A 15,518-nucleotide genomic window follows, 5' to 3' on the forward strand; every position below is an offset into this window, starting at 1 on the left:
TGATTCCAAATTTAGTAGCAGACGACAGAAAAAGTGATCGTCCAATGTTTTTGCAATTATTACCTAACAATGAATTCGAAAGTGCATCTGGAAAATGCTTGGCATTTGACTTTCATGCAAACTGTTCATGACATATTCCAAGTTGAAAGCGAAACGGAGTTCGTATGGGATCAGCTAGTTTTCATATAAAATTTAACAAAAAATCAAATTTTGTGACGTGAATTCACTCATTCGCGCTGTTGTAACTTAGCTAGATTCCAACCGATTGCTATAAATTTTAGAGTGCTAGAATCGTCTTCAAAGTAAATCTCAGTTTTTTAATTAAAAAAATGTCATGGTTTTCTCGTAAAATTAAAAAGTTCCCTTTTTTGTGAGGTGAATTCATTCATTTGTGACTGTTTTTGTTCGCTTTTCAAACCATCTACATTGGATATAAACACATTCTCTTTTCTACAAAATGAAGCCGTGTTTTTTGGCTTCAAAACATGCTAAAAATATTTCCAAAAAAAATTCATCCATATTTTTAAATTTCATTTTGATTTTGTAAAAGTTGTCAAAATTACCACTTTTTCCAACAAAAAAAATTGATTTTCAAAATTATCTAAAACATGTGTAAAAAACTTGTTTCTCTATTTTCCGTTGGTTTTTGTGTGATTTAAATTATCAAAATTATAGACAATTTTGAAATTTTGTGATACGTGAACGGATAAAAATCACATTTGAGCGGTAAAGGCGCGTGGAATATGTCAATAGCGTTTTGCAAACAGAAGGATATCTCGAGACTATTGGCATCGACAATTTGGGATTCCCGTTTTTAATGAAGACTTAGAAAAAATAGCCATATACACGGGAAAAAATGTGTGGCTATTTCAAAGACGTTGTCATGATAATTTTACCATTTCTGCGTTATAGAATTTTCAACCATGGCAAAGTATAACATCAATTTTGTAAAAGTGCGCATGAAACATTATTGCAATTACTATGTTCCTGGTAATTTTCGATAACTCTCAATGTTTGTTGTCGAAAATACTTTGGTCATGATAATTCCATCATAATTTTTATTACAACTAGCGTCCACATAGTAATTTAGCCATTGTGGCACCAATTCATATCAACAAAATACTACGCACATGGTACTTTTGAGAACAAAACATATTTGACTCAAAAACATCAGAGCGTATGATAATTTTACTATGGTAAACATTCTTGTTGTTTATATATGTTTTATGATCATTAATCATCAAACCCGTTAGTAAACAAACAAATTTTGAGCTGCTTTCAAGTTTCATAACTTTGAAAATCTTTCCAGAGCATGCGTGCAAATAAACAAACAAACATGCATAGTAATTTTACTATTTAAATCAAGCTCCTCGCGCAAACTGATCTTTATCATAACACATACTAGTTTCATCATGAAACATATCAATTTTACTAGGCACGAAGTAAAACGATGCATCATTTCATTGACAATTTTACTAAAACGCTGTCGAATTTACTATGCGCAGCCAAATTGAGCACATGGCAAAATAGCTATGCGTAAGGTATATTAAACAACAAAACATATTTGACTCAAAATATGGTTGCATGTTGCATGTTGTTCATTTGAACCACGGATTTAGTAATTTTACTATGCTTTTTTTGTGTGTATAACACACTTGGTATAGCTAAAAAGCCAGTTTATAAGTACGTAACATATTAAAAAATGATAGAATATCACATTTGAAATTTTTTTTGTTTCCTTCCACGGCCATAATATTTGATTGGTTAAAAAGTCCGATTTTTAAATTTTTCGTGAGCATGATTTAATCCTAGCTTTTTTGTATACATAACTATTTTGTGTAGGACGTTTTTTGAATCAATTTGAGAAAATGTGATGAAAGCCATTAAATAGAATAGAAATCCTCTGAATGTTCAACGATATGAGTGTGATGAAGCAGAAAAAACAATAAATTAAGTTGAAAATTTTGATATTTCTTGACGAAATAAGGCAATCAAAGACTTGAACAAACTATGAATTTAGGTCCGTGAAACCGGGGAGAAAACTGGAAATTTCGAAATGAAAAAGTTGTGGCCACCCTGTTAAATGTTATTATAACAGTTTAAAAGTAAAGTACAATTTAATGCCATTATGAGTCAATCACACCTAAAAATATCTTTTTTTTCCTTACAAACCACATAAAACTGCAAAAATACTAACTGAATACTATTTTGTGAACTATTTCGGAGAATGCAGTGCCACCTGCCGTTCACTTTCCTTCCACAATTGCTCCGATACCGCCTCGTCAAACTGGACCTTCGATTTAGTCATCTTCAAACTGCTGACGTAATATCCGGTACAGGGATTCTTTGCATCCGTATTGACATTGTCCGTTGCACAGTGGATAATGTTTTGAGCCCCCTTGATAAAAAGAGATGAAGTCATCGAACGGTTTTTTTTGTGAAAATAAAAATGTAATCAAACCTGTTCAGCTGATCTCACGAGAACAAGGGCAATCGGTGCCAGGAGGACATACTGATACCACTTCCTCTGGAAATAATATCTGAAGAAGTCTGTATTGCATAGTCCAGGACAGAGCACGTGCGCATCATAACCATTCTTATATAGTTCTCGGGTAAAATAGAAGTTCATCAGCTTAGAATTTCCATATAGCAGGTTGAAGCGTTCACCGCGAGGTCGTTCGACCCACTTTCCGAAATTTTCCAAGTCAATTTTCGTGCGAATCTCGTGTAGTTTCGAAGATACCACCACAACTCGGGCGTTACTGTTCTTGATATTATCTTTGAGCAGATCAAACAGCAAAAAATGTCCCAAATGGTTTACTCCGCAGTGTAATTCGTAACCCTCTTGAGTGTATTGTGGAGTTTCGATACCTAATCCAGCGTTGTTTATCAAACAATCAAACGTTGGGTATTTCGCTTTTATTTCCGCTGCAAACTTTCGGGTCGAATCAAACGAAGCCAGGTCCAACTGCAAGGGGATCAACTCTCCGTTTTTGGTGATTTTTCGAATATTTTCGATTGCGTTGTTGGCCTTTTCCATATCGCGACAAGCCATAATCACCGTTGCCTCCCGGGAAACCAAGGCTTTGGCCGTTTCGTATCCCAATCCGGTGTTACTTCCGGTTATGATGAATAATCGCCCCGTCAAAGGGTACCGGTTTCGAACCCAGCCCCATTGAAGTTCTCGAATTTTCCTCAACAGATAGAGACCGAGACCGATGCCAACCGGAATCACGAGGTAAACATACGGCGACATTGTAAAAATTCAAAGCAACAGCAATGACAAAATCCAACACGCGCGAATGAGTTCCCCAAATCTACTGATAGTCTTCCAGGCGTACCTGTTCGCGTTAGCCAGAGTCAGTTTGTAATGATTGGTTTGGTGCCCAAGTTGCGCAAGTCATCATCTATCTCTGAGCGACGGGACGCCGCACATGGTCGAGGGCATTGACAAATTGTTGTTCAATTATAATCTCCGTGAAAGTTTTGTTTTTAAACCCAAAACTCGAAAGAATTGTTGTGAAACTTATTTGTCAAACTGATTGACTATTTGTTGACTACATGGTTAATACGCGTGGATATTTTGGGGAAAATATAGAAGACGCAAGAATCAAATCCAAAACAAAACGCTACAAAATATTGCGTGCCAGGGTGATATTGGTTAATAAAGCAGAAAAAAAGTTCAACGTTGGTATTCGTCCAATGGTTCATTATCTAGTGTTTCCCGCGCCTAAATCGTTAGATGTTAATCATGTGAAATTAAGTGAGTGTTGCCTCTCACCCTCACATGAATTAATTGATGCATAGCTATCTGATAAATATGGGGTAAATAGGAGCCAAAAATAAACATAGCTCAACAACGAGTACTTCGTTTTTGTTATTTGTTTGGTTCCGAATATCCGCAGTAGCAAATCGATCAATATTTTAGAATTTATATCAATACTTATCAAAATTGATCACCATGTTCTTTTAATATCAAGTCGAGCGAGATGCTATCAATACTGTAAAGGTCACAGTAAATACAGATGCTATCTACTAAGCAAAAGTAGGTAATGGTAATCACATAGTCACGTGCTGCACCAAGCTAGAGAAAAGGGTTCTGTGATTAGGCTCATCAATCATTCAAGATATTTTTAGAGATGAAGTTTTTTCATATTAGTCCGGAAAATACGATACATATATTTTTGAAACCTAAAAAAAGATTTTGTTTCATGAGATTTGTTATTGTTTAAATTAAACTATCCAAACGAGTTGGAATCCCTCTGAAATCTGCATTCAAAGTCAGGGTGACTTGTAGTAACACTAATAAATGTATACGTTTTTTACATGGTTAAAAATAAGATAATCAAATATGTTCCAGCATATTTTGATGGATAATGGACGTTGTTAAACAAGAGGCTTTCAAAAAATTGTTTGGACGAAGAATGTTCCTTCTACTGGCATCACCAACCACAACCTATCAAATGATCGAATATGTGGCGGAGAATAAATCGACTTGATCCCGAATGTGACTTGATTTCTTGATTCCAGAATCTATTGCAATGATACAATGTTCTAGAAAAATGGGCCAAATGTAGCAATACAATCTGATGTTATTTTAAATGAAATGAAATTATTATTTCCATCGAAAGGCGTGAGAAATCGATACTCGGGGACGTTAGTGGAGATGGATTGGGCACAGAGAAGTTTTGAAATAAAAAGAAGCTTTTTAGATCTCAGGGTTTCAGAAATTCAAAATGACACCAAATCCACTAAGTTTTCTGATCATTACCTTATTTAATGTTTAAGTTTTCGCATTTTCGCAAAGCTGACGGAAAGTATTAGAGAAAGGGAAGATGAACAACAAATTTCGGATAGAAATCGGCAAAGACCCACGCGAAAAGGGACTAGCGATTCGAAACTCGGAACATGGAACTTCTCTCGAACGAATTGAAGAGCCGCAAACTCGATATCTAAGCGCTGCAGGAGGTATGTTGGAAGGGCTTCAGGGTACAAACGTTCCAAGATGGCCACACACACGAGCTTGGAATTGCTTTTATAGTGATAGGGAAGATGACGAAGCGCGTGATCGGGTGGTGGACGATCAACCCACGAATGTGCCGGTTGAGAATCAAGGGCCGATTCTTCAACATCAGCATCATCAAGGTGCACAGCCCTCACCTTGGAAGTACCGGTGACGACAAAGACGAATTTTACGCGCAGCTGGAGCGTGAATACGACCGTTGCCCAAAACATGATATCAAGATCGTCATCGGGGATTTTAATGCTCAGGTCGGCCAGGAGGAGGAATTCAAACCGACAATTGGAAGGTTCAGTGCGCACCAGCTGACCAACAAAAACGGCCTCAGACTTATTGATTTCGCCGCCTCCAAACGAATGGCCGTACGCAAAGGGTGATACGGTCAAAATTTGGTCAAGGGAAAACGCGTGTAAATCTGTGAAATCGTTTATTTCAAAAATCAAATTAAATTTCTTTTTCAAGTTCAATTAGTATAAAATTCAGGAAAAATATTCAGTTAGGCTTCCGCTTTTCCAAATCCGAATTGCCGGGCCTTACGCTTAACCCCTGCCATCAGATTTTGTACAGCCACCTTGTCCACCTTCTTCGCCGCAGAAAGCCAGTTTGCCTTGAACTGCTGCTCGTCCTTAGCAGTTTTTTTTTTTGGTCTTCTCTAGGTTCCACTTGACAATAGCCCAGTATTTCTCAATTGGGTGGAGCTCTGGCGTGTTGAGAGGGTTCTTGTCCTTGGGAACCACCTACACGTTGTTGGCGGCGTACCACTCCATGGTCTTTTTACCGTAATGGCAAGATGCCAAATCCGGTCAAAACAGTACGGAACAACCGTGTTTCCTCAGGAAAGGCAGCAGACGTTTATTCAAACACTCTTTCACGTAAATTTCTTGGTTGACAGTCCCGGAAGCTATGATAATGCTGCTTTTCAAGCCACAGGTACAGATGGCTTGCCAAAGTAGATATTTGCTTGAAAATATCTGCTACCTTTCTCCTTCCCGTTGCCGTATAAAACTCCTGTCCCGGAAGCTGCTTATAGTCGGCTTTGACGTAGGTTTCGTCGTCCATTACCACGCAGTAAAACTTCGTCAGCATCGTCGTGTACAGCCTCCGGGATCGCGCTTTGGTCGTCGTATTTTGTTTATCATCGCGATTTGGGGTCACGACCTTCTTTTAAGTCGATAGTCCGGCTCGTTTTTTGGCTCGATGCACGGTTGTAGACGATACACCCAGCTTATTTGCGGCATCTCGGAGAGAGAGGTTAGGGTTTCGCTTGAAACTACCGGCAACTCTCTTTGTCGTCTCAGCGGCTTCCGGTTTTCGATTTCCCTCCGATCCAGACTTCCTAGCTGTCGAAAAACGTTCCCCAAACACTTTAATTACATTTATAACGGTTGATTTGGCAACTTTTAGCGATTTTGCCAGCTTTGCGTGCGAGTAGCTCGGATTTTCGCGATGCGCGAGCAAAGTTTTTATACGCTGCTCTTCTTCCTTGGACGGAATTTCGACAACTGAAGAGTGAATTCAAAATCAAAATAGGAGCAACATTCTACACACACACACACCTTAAAAATGAGGGGTGTTCATGTTTTCTAAATGCAAAACTGAAAGAAATACGTCAAGTTGATATTGGCCATCACCTTGATATTGGCCGTATCACCCTTTAGTACCTTTTTCCAGCACCGCCTCCGACACAAGTACACCTGGAGATCACCGTACCAAACGCAATGACAGATCGACCACGTTTTGATTGACAGTCGGCACTTCTCGGACATCATCGTCAGATCCTGTCGAGGCACCAACATCGAGTCAGACCACTATCTGGTGATGCGCCCAAAACTGTCCGTAGTGAACAACATACGAAACCGGTGCCCGCCTCGGCTAAATATCGCATGACTGAAGCAACCTGAGGTCGCGGCCGAGGGCGAGCTAGACGAAGCCCCTCTTGAGGACTGTTGGGATACCATCAAGACAGCCATCAACAGTGCTGCGGAGAACGTCATCGGTTATGTGGAGCGAACTCGACGGAACGACTGGTTCGACGAGGAGTGTAGGAGGGTGATGGACGAAGAGGCACCCGTCAAAATGTGGAAAATCACCGACAGCGGAAGAGGCAGCGAGTCCGAATTTTCCAGGAGAAAAAGCGCCGCCTGGAGGAGGGGGAACTCGAGGAGCTGGAGCAGCTGCATCGTTCCCAAGAAACACGAAAGTTCTATCAGAAACTCAACGCATCCCGCAAAGGCTTCGTGCCGCAAGCCGAAATGTGCCGGGATAAGGACGGGGCATCCTGACGGACAATTGTGAGGTTATCAAAAGGTGGAAGCAGCACTTCGATGAACACCTGAACGGCGCACATGTAGGAGATCAAGACGGTGGGGGAAGGTACATCGCCGGTGTAGCCAACGACGTAGAGGAGCCACTCCCAACAATGAGGGAAGCCATTCGCCAGCTGAATAGAAACAAGTCGGCTGCGGATGGCATCGCAGCTGAACTTTTTAAAATAGGCGCGAACAAATTGGCTGATTGCCTACACCGGTTAATGGTCCGGATCTGGGACAATGACGGATCGCAGACAATGACTCCAGCCGTGAGATCCGGTGGCGATTTATCAGCGAAAGTTGTGCCTACTATGGACTCCACAAGCAACTGCGTTCGAGAAAACTTAGCCTCCGCACAAAGTGTAACCTGTACACAACGCTCATTAGACAGGTTTTCCTCTACGGGCACGAGACATGGATATTGCTCGAGGAGGACCTGCGCACACTCGGAGTATTTGAGTGACGAGTGTTAAGAACCATCTTAGGCGGCGTACAGGAGAACGGAGTGTGGAGGCGAAGGATGAACCACGAGCTCGCGCGACTCTACGGCGAACCCAGTATCCAGAAGGTGGTGAAAGCTGGCCGGATACGCTGAGCAGGACATGTTGCGAGAATGCCGGACGACTGTCCTGCAAAACAGGTGTTCGCTACGAATCCGGTAGGAACAAGACGAGCGGGGGCGCAACGAGCGAGGTGGTTAGACCAAATAAGTTGAAACAACATATTTGAAAGACTTTTTTTGAAAAACTAACCTCAAAAAACGAAAAATTCGTTTAACTTTTTTCGCAGCGAGTTTTGAGACAAACTTTGTATGAGAGAGTTGTGACCATTGTAAAACTACACAACTTCATCAAAGGTGTCAAGTCACTATTTTGAAGTTTAATGGTACTTTTCGAGTAATTTCTTTTGAAAATTGAATATTTTCATTGTTCAATATCTCTGAAAGTGGACATGGATATATAGTTTCGTTTGTATGCATGAGGTTTTACTACTAAAATAGCTTAACTGAAAGATGCCAGTTTTAAAGATTAAGTATAGCCGGTGCAACAATTCCACGATCAGCCAACTATGCCACTCTCGTATTGAAGCGGGAACTTATGTAAGTGTGTGAAAAAATACTGAAATGTACTGAAATCTACCATCTTTAAGTTAAGTAATTTAAGAAGTAGAACCTCATGCATACAAGTGAAATCGTATGTCCATATAAGTTGAAAGATTGTTCTTTCTATTGCTTTTTTTTTGGTTTTGGTTTGTTTGCAACTTTCAAAGATATTGAACAATGAAAATATTCAATTTTGAAAAGAAATTACCCGAAAAGTATCATTAAACTTCAAAATAGTGACTTGACACCTTCGATGAAGTCGTGTAGTTTTACAATTGTCACAATTCTCTCATACAAAGTTTGTCTCAAAACTCGCTTCGAAAAAAGTTAAAAGAATTTTTCGTTTTTTGAGGTTAGTTTTTGAAAAAAGTCTTTCAAACATGTTGTTTCAAAAGATAGAACTCTGTCGTATTTAACAAAGTTTCTTAAAATTTTATGATCTACAACTTTCCTGAAGACATGGTAGTGGTAAAATGACGCTTTTCCAAATCCGAATTGCCGGGCCTTACGCTTAACTCCTGCCATCATATTTTGTACAGAAACCTTGTCCATCTTCTTCGCCGCAGAAAGCCACCCAAGTAACCATAAGCATTAAGCCATAACCCTTAATCAGCATTAAATCAACATTTCTAATGCAAATTAGATTATTGCAAGTTGCATTATTAATGCATAGAAGCAATAAATAAAAATTAGCACTAATGATAGCACTATATGCACATATAGAGCAACTATATAAAGTTAACAAGCATTAAGACTGTAGCACTAGAACTTCTTGTTAATGCTTGTATAAAGCTTTTATAATGCGTAGAAACGTCAAACCCGCGAATGTAAACAAGAATGTTTTTTTCATTTGCTGCGTGTGAGTAAGCAAGACAGCAAACGAAATTTTCCCAAAATTTTCCAATACATTTCCAAACCTTCTCATGCATACATTGTCTATGAAGTTGTGTGAACCCGAACAGTACTTGAAGTACGGGTTTTTTCACCTACATTATCAGCATCAAGAGTGGTCGAAATGGTAAAGGTGCAAGGAAAGATAAAGGCTGCTGAGGGATCCTCGGTTCGAGACTCATCAAAGTTAATTCATGATTCAATTATAATCACTTCTCATTTCATAGAACACTTAGCAAGCATAATCCTTCATTCAGCAGGTTGATTGATGTTGTAGATTATGATTTTATTTTTTGATTTTTGTTCACTTCCCTTTTTTGACTTTCCGTTTCACATCAATCATGATCAATGAATTAAAAGGTGTTTTAAGTATGCATTGTTAATGCTTTTATACGGCTGGCGAAAAATGACGTTTTGATGGTGCTCTAATTCAGCATTTGTAATGCTTATTAAAGGCTATGTTGTGATAGCATTTATTCAGCCCGCTATTTCGCCTTTTTAGCATTAAATCTGCATTATATAGGCATATAGTGCAAAACAAGCATTAATTCAGAGTTATATATGGGAATATAGTGTTGATTAAGAGCTATGTTTTAGTGCTTATGGTTACTTGGGCAGTTTGCCTTGAACTGCTGCTCATCCTTAGCAGTTTGTTGGTCTTCTTTAGGTTCCGCTTGACAATAGCCCAGTATTTCTCAATTGGGCGGAGCTCTGGCGTGTTGGGAGGGTTCTTGTCCTTGGGAACCACCTGCACGTTGTTGGCGGCGTACCACTCCATGGCCTTTTTACCGTAATGGCAAGATGCCAAATCCATCCAAAACAGTTTCTTCAGGAAAGGCAGCAGACGTTTATTCAAACACTCTTTCACGTAAATTTCTTGGTTGACAGTCCCGGAAGCTTTGAAAACGCTGCTTTTCAAGCCACAGGTACAGATGTGCTTGATTCATGTGCTTGAAAATATCTGCTACCTTTCCCTTCCTTTTGCCGTATAAAACTCCTGTCCCGGAAGCTGCTTGTAGTCGGCTTTGACGTAGGTTTCGTCGTCCATTACCTCGCAGTCAAACTTCGTCAGCATCGTCGTGTACAGCCTCCGGGAACGCGCTTTGGCCGTCGTATTTTGTTTATCATCGGGATTTGGAGTCACTACCTTCTTGTAAGTCGATAGTCTGGCTCGTTTTTTGGCTCGATGCACGGTTGTAGACGATACACCCAGCTTATTTCAGCATCTCGGAGAGAGAGGTTAGCGTTTCACTTGAAACTACCGGCAACTCTCTCTGTCATCTCAGCGGCGTCCGGTTTTCGATTTCCCCCCGATCCAGACTTCCTGGCTGTCGACAAACGTTCCCCAAACACTTTAATTAAATTTGTAACGGTTGATTTGGCAACTTTTAGCGATTTTGCCAGCTTTGCGTGTGAGAAGCTTGGATTTTCCCGATGCGCGAGCAAATTTTGTTACGCTGCTCTTCTTCCTTGGACGGCATTTTGACAACTGAAGAGTGAATTCCAAAATCAAAATAGGAGCAACATTCTACACACACACCTTCAAAATAAGGGCTGTTCAGGTTTTTGAAATGCAAAATTGAAAGAAATACGTCAAGTTGATATTGACCAAATTTTGACCGTATCACCCTTTATAGGTGAACTGATCAGAAAAAAAATACAATACAATATGTGCAAATGATTAAACATTGTTTAACATACCATAAAGGTATTTTGACATTGAAGCCTTCAAAAAGCCCATGAGCACGTTTTTCGAGTTTTAAACCACTGTGCAACGGGTGGATTTTTTCGAAAAGAACATCAACCCACCCCACTGCCCTCAATTCCTCCTATCGAAAAATTTTGGTTAATTGTCAAGCAGAAGACGAAGAAAAATGGTAGGACGACTCGAGTTGCAACAGAGATGAAGAGATTGTGGAAAAAAATGGCCGATGAGGTCATCGAATCGGGTGTCTAAATTATAATGAGTGGTACTCGATGAAAAGTTCGATAATTCAACAAAACAACATCGGAATATTTTTTTTATTATTTCTCTTTTAAAGTGCAATAAAAACCCTACATTTTAAGTACAAAACATTTTGATTTCGTTAACATAGCTCCGAGATAGACCCGTTTTAATGCGTCCAGATTTGTAGTGATCCATGCTTTAATAATGAACAATGGGATAATGTCATATTATGGCTATTAATGTTTTAGACCCTTTGCTCAAACTGCATATCAATTCTAATGGAAACTGGTAAACTAAAAACGATTAAAAAAGCTCATATTGGGCTACTTGAATCCTTTGAAAACAGGTTTTCTTTACTTTGTCTTTAATACCCTTTTCACATGTTGATATATTATTATTTTTTACACTGTTTTTATAGAGAGATTGTTACGCTAGTGGGCCAATATATTTTTTTTCTCTAATTGTAGACACTTTACCACGTTAGTGGCGTTCGTGTCTTGAGGCCAATATATGTTATTCACAATAAGTGTAATGATTTTTCTTTCAACTGATGTACACGTATACTCTTGATTTTTCGTTTTGTTTTGTAGAGTTAAAAACATTTTGTTAGGAACAATGAAAGCACCGGAGAATTGGTTTACTAAGATCTATACACTTGTCAAAAGTGTCTCCTGATCATATCCCTTTTCCCCCATCCCCACAAAAATTGTTTTGCTAGGATGCAGAGGTGACCTCGGTCCTAAAGCGTAAATTTACAGTCTATCATCCCTTTCTCTTATTTTCCTCTCTATCCATTGACTACTAGGACGTGGCCGGCGCCGTTATTGGCGTATAAAGAGAGAGCATCAGTTTTGTTCATTGTGAATGTGCTGTCAATCCCAGACACCATTCTTTTGACCTCTGGGCAAAATTGATGGCCTCGGTCAATCACGGAGTAGCAACCATTGGTGATGTATAATTCATTCTACTGAGCCACACCTGCGGTTATGGAATTCGAAATGCTTTATTACTACTATGGTGGAATAAACTATGGAAAACAAGAACTTTATATCATTTTAAAAACATAATTCAGATTTTTTAACGGCATTTCGGGTTCAATGACTTAAGGTGGATGTGAGCAGTCAATCAAGCTAAGCTAAGCTAATACCCTTTTCACATGTTGATACCCAGCAAACATGAAATCGTATCTTAAGTCACCGAAATGATGTACCGAATCGTAATTCTAACTGCATTGTGAAAAGATCGTTCAAAATGTTGCCTGAAGTCAGTTTCAATCGGATATGGTAGAAAGTCCACCATGTTTATAAATTCTAAGATAATTTTTCTCTCGCGCGAGCTTCAACTGAGAAAATTATCAATGTCTCTCTGCAACCAGCAGTGCATCCAGATGGCTAAATATCAGATGAGAATTGAGTAATATTGACCAATGAGAAAACTGGAAACTAAAGTAGCTGGCAACGATTTGAAGGCTATGAGAACAAAATCTTGCGCTTTCCTGCATTCTCCCGATAGGTACGAATAAGGTGTCGGATAACGCCCAATTCGTGTAGTGTTCGTCGTTTAAGAAAGAAATTAAATTTATGTATGTATATTGCCTACACTTTGGTAGGTAAATGCTGCCTTTTCAACTTTCATAGGACATCTTTAATAATGTCAATGGAATTTATATCCAAAGAGTATAAGAATATAGCTACAAAAATGTTTGCTGGGTATTATAATCTCCGGCTACATTAACCTAGGAATGGCCATAAGTAGCAAATACGACACGAAAAGTGGCCCCACAACTACTTTTCAGATTCATTTTCTGCCGGTTTCAGATAATAAGAATAAAACGCAGGTTTATCACCGGTTCCCAAACCTCATTCCCATGAAAATAGTTTCGGCTCTATTAATAGGTTTATATCAACTCTGATCCTAAATCTAGCGTAAGTCATGGTCAGAAAAAAATGCTTGGTTGAACCAAGCATTTGGGTTGAAATGGTTGACTTTGCAACGCCTAATTTATCTATATTGACTCTGTTTTAATTGACTTCACCGGTGAAATAAACGGAAAAAAAACTTGTTTAAGTGATCAACTATGCTTAAAAAATGACAGGTCAGTAATCAGAAGTTCAATGCTATCAGAAATAAGCAGCTGTCCCACAATAAACCAATTCAATAAGAAATAAATTACATATGATGTAAAATGGCCACTATAAAACGGAATGGGACTAATCAGAAATAAGACGTTGTTCAAAATAATGTGACTGTGACTGTGATGTAGATGAAATTTCCGTATAATTTTGTTTCAATCATTTGTTTGAGGCCATGTTTAATAAAATATAATAAACAAATAACAGGTAATATATTTCAAATCTTCGTTTTTCTTTCGGTTTTTAGTATATCATCCCTGCATTTCTGCATTTTGTTTTTTTTTTTGCATTTTGATTCTGAACTCATCCATACACTACATTGATGTTATATAATAGATATGGAATTCTATTCTTGTGGAATTTGTCGAAATTGTCGAATGGGACGTTGTCTGTTTAAAATTTTCGTTTTAGATGAAAAATTTAAATGTTCACTAAATATTCGGCCTAACGAATGGAATGTTAGGTCGAAAGATCATTCAACAGCAAGGGATACCATACCAAAAGATTACAAAGATTCATTGATTTTTCGGCAAACGCTAAGTAACTAAATCATAATTACTATTCGATCGAATGTCGGCTTAAGTCCAAAACAATTATTATAGGCCTAGTGTCTCATTATCCCTTGATTATTATTCTTCGTTTTATTGATACTTTATCTTAATTTCAGTTCCTTGCAGGTCCTTCACTCTAAATGACATCGTTGGCTTACCTGCTGATTCCGGCTGGTGTCGGACTGGGCATATATTTGATCCGAAAGCTTCGAGAACTGCAATGGGGTTGGGTCCGAAGCAGGGATTCGCTGCGAGGAAAGTTCTTAATAATTACCGGTTGTAACACCGGGTTGGGCTACGAAACGGCAAAAGCGCTCGTCTCCCGACAAGCTTCAGTAATCATGGCCTGTCGGAACTTGGACAAGGCCAACCACGCCATCGAAGAAATCCGTAAGGAAACCAAAGAAGGAATGCTCATTCCGATGGAGTTGGATCTAGCTTCGTTCGATTCAATTCGGAAGTTTGCTGCAGAAATCAAAGCACAATACCCGACGTTCGATTGTCTGATCAACAACGCTGGATTGGCCGTTCAAACGCCTCAATACACAAAAGAGAACTATGAGGTACACTGCGGAGTTAACCATTTGGGCCATTTCCTTCTGGTAGATTTGCTGAAAGAGAATATTAAAAATAACTCCGCTCGAATCGTAATAGTATCTTCAAAAATGCACGAAAAAAAGACGAGCATTGATTTTGACAATTTTGGAAAATGGGTAGATCGTCCTCGAGGCGAACGTCTCAACATTCTGTATGGAAACTCGAAGCTCATGAACTTCTACTTCGGAAGAGAACTTTACAAAAAGGGATATGATGTGCATGTGCTCTGTCCTGGACTGTGCAATACCGATTTCTTCAGAGACTACAATCCAAAATGGTATCACTACGTGCTGTTCTCGCCCATTGTGCTGCTCTTCCTACGATCGTCGAAGCAGGTTTGTTGTATACAAGATATTATTATTGTTCCCATTCTTAATTCTTGTTTTTTTTTCATTTAAAGGGCGCACAAAACATCGTCCACTGTGCAACGGATAACGTGAACACCGTGGATAAAAATCCCTCAACGGGGTATTTTGTTACAAATTTACAGCAGACGAAATCGAAGTTCAAGTTTGACGATGCAACATCAGAACAACTGTGGATGGAGAGCGCTCGTCAGGTGGCGCTGCATCCGGCAAAATAAGGTATTTAAATATGTTCTCATATTCTCATTATCGTTTCTGCTATGGAATGTGTAGTTTTTCTTTAGCAAGGTGGAGGCATTTTTCTACAAACTGATGATAAATTTAATACTCACAAAAACAGGAAATTAATTCCTAGAACTTTAAAGAACGACCCTAATTTCTTGGTGAAAATAATATGGAACTCATAGTTTTGAGTATATTATATCTATTTTAAAGAGTTCCTTCAACCTATCGAATGATTACATCAATTTGAATTCAAAAAATCTTTTACAGGATTATTTTTTATATACAGGACTCAGTTATTTAAGTTGGTAAAAAAAATTCGTGCAAGATATGTATATCTAGTTTTAAAACAGTAAGAAAATTCAATAAAATGTGCTTATT

At 38.8% G+C, this 15,518-nt stretch overlaps 2 protein-coding genes across 3 annotated transcripts in view; one reads left to right on the plus strand and one right to left on the minus strand.

The window, feature by feature from the left end:
- LOC129756907 (trafficking protein particle complex subunit 2-like protein) overlaps window positions 1-15,242 on the plus strand; it is a 31,813-nt gene extending 16,571 nt beyond the window's left edge. For both annotated transcript variants that reach the window (XM_055753960.1, XM_055753961.1), the window contains exons 2-3: window positions 14,070-14,885; window positions 14,951-15,242. In XM_055753960.1, coding sequence (XP_055609935.1) covers window positions 14,094-14,885; window positions 14,951-15,133 — 975 coding nt within the window. In that variant the 5' untranslated portion in view covers window positions 14,070-14,093 and the 3' untranslated portion in view covers window positions 15,134-15,242. The remainder of the gene's footprint in view (window positions 1-14,069; window positions 14,886-14,950) is intronic.
- On the minus strand, window positions 2,179-3,306 carry LOC129756908 (retinol dehydrogenase 12-like). The gene is made up of 2 exons (XM_055753964.1): window positions 2,462-3,306; window positions 2,179-2,398 (listed from the first exon to the last, which is right to left on the minus strand). The coding sequence occupies exons 1-2, from the start codon at window positions 3,254-3,256 to the stop codon at window positions 2,216-2,218; spliced, it is 978 nt and encodes a 325-aa protein (XP_055609939.1). The 5' UTR covers window positions 3,257-3,306; the 3' UTR covers window positions 2,179-2,215.
- Window positions 15,243-15,518: the final 276 nt, after the last annotated feature.

The sequence above is a fragment of the Uranotaenia lowii genome, chromosome 3 (genome assembly GCF_029784155.1).
Source record: "Uranotaenia lowii strain MFRU-FL chromosome 3, ASM2978415v1, whole genome shotgun sequence".
Classification (NCBI taxonomy): Eukaryota; Metazoa; Arthropoda; class Insecta; order Diptera; family Culicidae; genus Uranotaenia; species Uranotaenia lowii.

What these genes read in the sequence shown, in the direction of transcription:
- LOC129756908 (XM_055753964.1), bottom strand. Translation starts at nt 3,256, where the DNA reads ATGTCGCCGTATGTTTACCTCGTGATTCCGGTTGGCATCGGTCTCGGT. An exon ending in TCGTGAGATCAGCTGAACAG is followed by an intron (nt 2,399 to 2,461) that starts GTTTGATTACAT and finishes CTTTTTATCAAG; the next exon opens with GGGGCTCAAAACATTATCCA.